At 59.1% G+C, this 7,773-nt stretch overlaps 1 protein-coding gene across 4 annotated transcripts in view; it reads left to right on the top strand.

Annotated features, from left to right (window-relative positions):
• The window catches only part of Zfpm1 (zinc finger protein, FOG family member 1), a 58,195-nt gene continuing 50,422 nt past the window's right edge, over positions 1-7,773 (top strand). For 2 of the 4 annotated variants that reach the window (XM_013115722.3, XM_013115721.3), the window contains exon 1: positions 1,208-1,406. In XM_013115722.3, coding sequence (XP_012971176.1) covers positions 1,280-1,406 — 127 coding nt within the window. In that variant the 5' untranslated portion in view covers positions 1,208-1,279. Of the gene's footprint in view, positions 157-735; positions 829-1,207; positions 1,407-7,773 lie in introns of those variants that run through there. The other 2 variants (XM_040735563.1, XM_013115723.3) reach the window with 2 other exon arrangements.

Genomic DNA, 7,773 nt, shown 5'->3' with positions numbered 1-7,773 from the left:
CGGGGTTGCTGGACAAAACAGGTCTCTAAGTCCTAAGCAGGCCTGCGGACATAGCCTCGGGGAACTGGAACTAGCGAAGGAGGCTAGAGGTCTACCAAGAACCGAAGGTGGGAATTCTGGACAGGGCCAGCACGACCTGGGGCCAGCCCACAGGAGGTGAGGACAGGGCTGAGGACTGGGCAGACGTGGGCAAAGCTGGGGTGGGGGGCGGGGAAGGACCGGACTTGAGCGAAGGACTACAGGGCAGGGGCGGGGCTAAGGAGAAGGGCGGGCCTGCTGAGGCGGGGCGAGGGCGAGGAAGGACGAGACATGGGCGGAGCCAGCACAGGAAAGGAAGGGCTGGGGGCCGGGCCAGCACGGGGTGGTGGGGAACATAGGGGCGGGGCCGGTGGGAAGGACGAGCAAAGGGGCGGGGTCAATTTGAGGACAGCAGAGGCTGTGTTCTGGTGAAGTGGACTCGCTGAGGGGCGGGGTCAATGTGAGTAGAGTAGCAGAGGGGCAGGGTCAATGTGAAGAGATCAGAATGCGGGACAGGGTCAATGTGAGGAGGACGGCCTAATGAGCGGGAACAGCTGAGGGGCAAGAGCATTAGGAGGACGGGTTCAGGGACAGGGTCAATGTGAGGAGGACGGCTGATGGGCGGGGTCAGTGTTATAAGATAGCTGAGGGACAGCGAGGAGGATGGGCTGGGGGCGGGGCTAGGGTGAGGAGGACGCGCTGACGGGGTGGGATCAATGCGTGAAGCATTGGCTGAGGGGCGGGGACAACGCGAAGAGGACGGATGAGTGGTGGAGCCAGCGCGAGAAAAGACAGACAGGCGGAGGCTTGGTGAGTACGCGGAAGCCGGGGCAAGCCAGCAGAAAAGGGATGCACACTGGTTTGGGGCGGGGCTAGCGGGAAGGACGGTCTGGGGGTGGGGCCAGCGGGGGCGGGAATCCGCGACCGCGGAGGACGGTCCGGGGAGTGGCGAGAGGCGGGGCGGCCTCCAGCTACGCGAAGGCCCCGCCCTCATGGCCAGCCTGCCGGGAGCGCCCTGGCGGCGGCCGCGGGATCGCCGCTCGCGGCTCGCAGGTTCCATTGAGAAAAGCCGAGCGGCGGCGGCGGCGGCGTCTGCGCCGGAGCAGAGAAGCCGCCACCAGCCCGCCGCCCGCCGGGCAGTCCGCGCGCCCCAGCGCAGGGCCGTGGCCTCTGGCCTCCGCGGCGGCGCCGGCGGCCCACGCGCGGCGCGGCGGGCTGGGGGCGCGGGCCGAGGCAGCCGTGGAGCCCACGGACCGGGGGCATGAGTCGCCCCGCCGCGCCCCTGCCGCCCGCCGCCGCCCGCCAGGGGCTAGAGGCGGCCGCCGCGAGGGTGCGCGGTGCCGGAGACATGTCCAGGAGGAAACAGAGCAATCCCCGGCAGATCAAGCGTGAGTCAAACTTTGCCCGCGGTGCCCGCCGGACCCCCGCTAGTGCCTGGCCTCTCTGCGCCACCCCTGTGCGGTCGCCCAGCCCCGCTGCGCCCGCGACCTTCACCCCGCGCCGCGCCCCCCGCGCGGAGTGCCAAGAGCGCCGTAATCTAATCTCTGCCGGCGGGCAGGGCCCCCGCGTCTCGACTTGGGCACCCAGGGGGTCCGGGCCCCAGAGGGTGGAGGGTCCCGAGAGCCGGAAGGAGAGTGGCTGGGGGCGCGGCTCCGGCTTAGCCCGGCCACCTCGCGGCCTGCACCTCCCCCGCATCTCAGAGATGGTGCGGCGATAGGGCGGCCCTGATCTGGGCTCAGATAAAGTTTAAAATATTCCATTCTGCAAGTCCCATCCTGATAAGATCGCTCTGTCGGGACGGGCTGAAATTGTGATCTTATCTGGCGCGCTTGACTCTCCCAGGCTTTGTATCTAGAGGCAGAAAGAGAAAGACCTGGGAGTAAGGGGTACCTAGGGCTGCGGGGCGAGCCGGGCCGAGCCGGGTCGGCGCCCACCACCGCAGCCCGTTGGCTGCAGAGCGGCGTGGCTGCGGGGGTGAGGTAGTGGAGGCTGCTGCAGCCCAGGCACTCGGCACTGGCTGACCAAACCCCCTTTATCTGTCTCAACTCTGGAGTTTTCGATCTAACCTCTGCCTGCTTGGGGATATATGGAGGTCTGACCCACCCACAGCTCCTTAACAACGCTACGCGGGCAAATAGTGCCGTGTGCCCAGGGACACCTCTGCTTTCACCCCCGCATCCGAGGGGGTATTCTGAACCAGCCAGGGACCTCAGGGACTCGAGCGTCGTTCTTGGGTGCTTCCAAGTTTCTCGCAGGTCCTCCTGTGGGCACTTTCCCCAGAAGGGCAGGCCCTCTACTTTTACATCACCCATGCCCCTACAATAGGAGTGGCTTGTGCTCTCTGGGCCACTAGGTTGCGGGGCCACTTAGCTGCACTTGGAACGAGTAAGCATACAGGAAGAGCTCCTCCTCACACCACACCAATAATAACTTCACGCTTCTCCTGGCAGGGCGCGGGGCTTCCTCCCTGGAGCTTCCCCCTGGCGGGAGAAACAAGTCATCTGGGCTGCCCACGAGGTGACAAGGGAGGGGGGCATCCGGCTTCCCAGCTCCAGACGCCTGACTGCCTCCTCTGCCCACATGACGCTGCCACCAGGACCCAATGTGCATTCTAGTCTGTGAGAGTGTCCCCACCACTAAGGTCTCGGGAGAGGGGGACGAAGGCAGGAATCTGGGTTCTGTAATCTGACTCCCCAAATTCGAGCCGGACCTGTTTTCCGAAAGTCTCCTATCATGTCAACTCAAGTATTAAAGCCACCCACAGGTCCCGATCTGTGCTGGTTCTCTGGTTTCTTTTTCCCCTCCTCCCCTGTGCGCCTCTGCCGGGTTCTGTTCTCGCGTGTATGTGTGCGTGCGTGAGCGTGTGTGTGTTTCAGCTTGATGAGAAATGCAGATAACTAGGGCAGGGAGATCTCAGGTTGGGAACCGATCGCCAGCGCTGATAAGGTCGCTGGAGCCCAACAGAGCCCAACCCACTTGGGTCAGCGAAACCCCGCACTCTGGGAACTGGGACCAGGACTGTGCAGAAGAACCCCTCCGACCCCCTCACAGTACCCCATGACTGGAGCAGAGGAAGAGAGCAGGCCTGGGGGGGCGGGGGCGGGGCCCGGAGCCCTCTGTGCAACTCGTGGCCTGGGCTCCTCCTCTCCCCTAGCAGATCTGAACGCGTTAAGATGCGAACGTTGATTGTCACCAAGCGGCGGCGCCTGCCCGCTTGCTCTCTGCCCAAGGCCGTGCCGTGCGTGAGGCCCTCGCAGCTGCACGCCCGCTGCGCTGGCCTCACCTGTGGCGGATCTCAGGGTGCGGAGGGAAAGCTGGGTGAGCTCTAGGGACCGCCACCCTCCACGCCCCCACCAAAGCCGGGTTGCAGCTGCCCGCGCCTCCGTGCGCCTTTTGTTCTGCGCAAAGATAGATGTGCCGCGCTGATAAGGCTTGCAACCGATGGCAGTCGCGATAGCGCTTCCATTTATTAACTTCAAACGTGGGAGATGGGGGAGGGCGAGGCAGGAGCGCGGCCTTAGCGGACCAGATGGCTGACTTGATAGACCAGGCCCCTGGAGGGGGCGAGGGGCAGGGTGTAGCTCGGGACCCCTGGTGCCCCGGCCCGCCAGTTCTCCCCCTGCCCAGTCGATGTAAGCTGTGATAAGTGGGGGCCTAAGCACGGGCCAGTCCGCCCAATGGCGATTGCCAAGAATGATAAGAGGCCTTATCTACGGCCACCAGGCCCTGCCGTGTTCGAAGCAATAGCAGTGTGGGGGCGTCCGGCAGCAGCAGGGGGCCTAGGCAGCAAAAGAGGGAACAACGGGGGGGCGTCCATCTGGGACACTTTCCCCAAACACTCTTAATTGGCAAGAAGTTGATCTTCCCCCTGTGGCCAGTGGTACAGTCCATCAAAATGAAAGAAAACTGACTTCGTGCTGCCTGAGGGGAGGAGGGAGGGGGGGGGGAGAGAGAGAGAGAGAGAGAGACAGAGACAGAGACAGAGAGAGAGAGAGACAGAGAGACAGAGAGACAGAGAGAGACAGAGACAGAGAGAGAGGACACTCCTCCCCTCATTCCAAATAGGTTGCACTCAGAGGCCAGGGGCGGTTTGTCACCTGTGAAGGGTGGTTTCCCCTGAATCATGCTGGGTTGCTCTTGGTTCCTGGCAAGTCTTAGGTGTGACTCGAGTGGAGTTTTATTAAAAACTCGAGGTGGTTTCCACTGACCTGACTGCTTTGGGAAGACCAGCAGGTACGCACCAGGAGAGATCTGTATAGATCTGCCTGAGCAGAAAAGTGTTTATTGTGAGAGCTCATTGCATGCTGTGTGCAGTGGAGTGTTTTTGTGCTCCTGTTGTACGCCGTTCTGTATTTATTGAGTACCTGCTGTATACAAGCGCTGACTCAGCTCTCTTCACAATATGTGGAAGGGAGAGCAGTGGGGAGGCACAGGCGGGCGAGAAGTCTGGGGTCAGGGTCAGTTCTCAGTAGCTGCCTCTAGACTGCCAAGAATAGGCCAGCCATGGTTGCACTCTGATGGATAGTAACTTGGCATCAGTTTTCTCCTTTGGAAAATTGGTCTGTTTGGGGTTGTGAAGAGCTGAAAGGCGAATGCTAGTAAGTGAGAATGAAATCAGGAAGGTACAGACATACAGGGCTGGCCTCAGTTTCCCTCTTTGAAAAATAGGGCAGGAGTTAATGATCCCAGATGCTAAAAGACCTAAGTCACTGGGGACAGGCTTGGTGGAGGAATCCACCTGGTGCAGCCTCCCTCTGTCTCTGAGGAGGTGTTTTCACACATTCTTACAGTTCAGTTAAGCAAATTATTGGTAGCCACAGGATGACTAATTTGCTCCATGCTCAACAGCCATCTGCCAACTCCCTCTAACCCCTAACACCCACCTACAGGGACAGTGGTGCTGACAGCAGGGGACAGCTCCATTCCCAGGAAAGCCAGGGTGAAGCCCCAGTAGGAGCTAGGTGTTTAGCTATACTGTATGGACACAGAGGGACTGTTTACAGAGAGTATTTCCTACTCCCCTTGTAAGTTAGCTGGTGCCTGTGTCAGGACCCTCAGGCCCATGACACCTGGAGATTCCTCTGCCTCCTTGTCTTCCCTTTGTGACAATGTCTGTCATCCAGGGCTCAATGAGTGTGAGCCGTCTCCTCTAGCCTTGATCCAACTATCCCAAACCCTGGTCATTCGCTCTGGCCTGGTACTTGATGGTCCTCGAGAGCTTGGAGCCTGTGCAGAGCAGGTCCATGGGAGGAGGGACTCTGTGGGAAACCCTTCCTGACTCTCTGGAGCCCACATGAGGTCTCAGTTCTTGTTGGGCCTTCTGATCTCACCTGCCCATGGGTTTCCTACCTCCCTGGAGCCTGATAGGACAGTAGATGGACCGCATGGGCAGAAGACAGCAGCATCACTGGTCATGGGTGATAACCAAGTGCTTAACCTGTGCCAGGCCTGAATGAACTAACACAGACCCAGGGCTCACATTGTTGTACCTCCAGGGAAATGAGTCCTAAAAAATGAACTTTGTATCCCACAAAGTAGTGAAGCCAGAGTTGGAAGTATGAAATAGGTGCTGCCCCTTTTTGTTGGGACCAGGAACTCCATCAAAGTATCTCACCATCCTTTGGCTTTTGCCTGCTCTCAGTAATAGTCCTTAATTTTCACATCTGTACAGTGGGCCTATAGGAGGAGTAGAGGCCTCAGCGGTCTTTTGTAGCTGCCCTTGCCATCCTGGTGCCCCTCTTTGAGATGCTTCAACTCAAGGGCAGGCCCTGGGGGAGCTCACCCAGCCCTACCCTGGCCTGAGCCCCAGACCCAGTCCCTCTGGCCCAGGCCCCTCCCCGGAGGTCACAGGAACCCAGTATGGCACCGATTTAAGTGGGTCAGTTGGGGAGAAAGGAGGAGGAATGTGATGCCATTAATTGTGCCCCTTATCTCCTGTTTCTATGCCAACCAGACGGTCCCGGGGCTTGACGGCTCGTGAATAATACTCTAGGCTGGCCTATCTGCCATCGACAGGCCTCATGGAGGCAGCTGTTGCCTCCCGATTGATATCACAAAACCCATGGACCCAGCCCACATGGAAATGCCTTGCCATACTCAGGCCCTGGCTGGTTCCTGTCCATCTGCCCACCATCCCACTGAGGCTTCCTGGACGTGCCTATGGTCCCTGTTCCCATTTCACAGATGGGGAAACTGACACAACTACACATTGCCTTGCAGACCTCTTCTGGCTGAAGGTGTGGCATGTGTGGGGCAGCAGCATCACTGGTCTTCAGGAATCACGTAATCCATACCTTCCGACTCCCATTGTCAGGCCATGTGACCTTGGCAAGCCCTATCCCTGTGTGGCTTGCCATGTTCACCATGTGTTATTAGTGGGGGAGCCAGCCCATAGGTAAGATACAAGTATATGTATGGCCCTTCAATGGGACAGAGGCAGCACAGTGGGCCTGGGTTCCAGCAGAGACATGGGGGCATTCAAGCATCTTCAGCCTCAGTGCTTTTACAGGGTTGCTCCAGCGCCCAGCCTTTCACATTCTGGAACATCTTTGCGGCCACTCAGCTCCTCAGGCTTCTGAGGAGGAGCCTGACTCAGTCATGTACCACTCCTTGGGCCCCCCAAAGTCAGATATTGTCTAGGAGATTCTGCCCGCCCCCGCCCCCCCCCCGCTCCTTATTGCCCATAGGACCATGGGAAAGGCCTCTTAGAAGAGCAGGAACCTCGCTTTCCCATCCACAATGTAGGGGAGACAGTGCCTGTCTCCCAAAGCATCTGTAGCCCTCCCCTGCTCTTCCCCAGTCTCTTCACGATCAGGTCAGCTCAGTGGTCAGATCAGGTCAGCCCGTCTGAGATGGGACATCCCTGTTCCTAAGCTCGCTCCCATGAGACCTCAGCATGTTTACACATAGATGTGGAATAGACGTGGGGTCCTGGTACCTGCTTTATTACCAACCAGCCTCTCCCTCCTGCATATTGGCACTGGTTTGTCACAGGGACACCTGGACTGTGCACAGCCTGTTGTGTGACTGCCTTCTGTGAGCTAGTGATCCCTTGTCAGAGAGGACAAGGGTGGATCCTTCCAGGGTCTTCCTTCACATACCTCTGTCCCCTTCTTCCCTCTGTGCTCTGTAGGCAGCCAATGGATGCGCTGGGATCTCCCAGGTTAGTGCCCATCTGCAAAAGAGCTGGTAGTCTGGTGATGAAGAGAAGGCTTGGGCAGAATGGGGGAGGGTGGGTACCAGCATAGAGAAGGTCAAGGAGCTGTCCACAGTGCGTAGAGCTGCCTGAGCCGAGCCCTCCATGTCTCAGCTGGCCACCGCTGCCCCATGGAGGGGCCGTGTACACACTTATAACTTGCCAGAAGCTGAGCTCTTACCTATTAGCTGGCTTTCCCACTAATGACACGTGAGCATGGTGAGCCACAGGGATGGGACTTGCCAAGGTCATGTGGTCTAACAGGAAAACACCCCTGTTCAACTTCACGTGAGGATGTGTAGCCCCAGGAGCTCAGACCTGCCCTGACCAACAAACCGCAGGAGCTGCTGAGACCCTAGGCAAACAGAAGCAGCCTGCGTTGGTGTTGGTGATGTCTGCAGTGCTGGCTAGGGCTGTCCCCATGTCAGCCCTGGGAGGTCTGTCTCCAAGAGGCCAGTGATCACCCTTCTCCACCCTTCCCATTCCAGTCGTGCATTTATCCTTAGTATTTGGCCCTCACTTTAGGATAATCATCTCCCAGATCCAGCTTCTTCCCAGGG

The sequence above is a fragment of the Mesocricetus auratus genome, unplaced genomic scaffold (assembly GCF_017639785.1).
Source record: "Mesocricetus auratus isolate SY011 unplaced genomic scaffold, BCM_Maur_2.0 Super-Scaffold_6723, whole genome shotgun sequence".
In the NCBI taxonomy this organism is placed as follows: Eukaryota; Metazoa; Chordata; class Mammalia; order Rodentia; family Cricetidae; genus Mesocricetus; species Mesocricetus auratus.
This window is presented reverse-complemented; position numbering and strand designations above follow the sequence as displayed.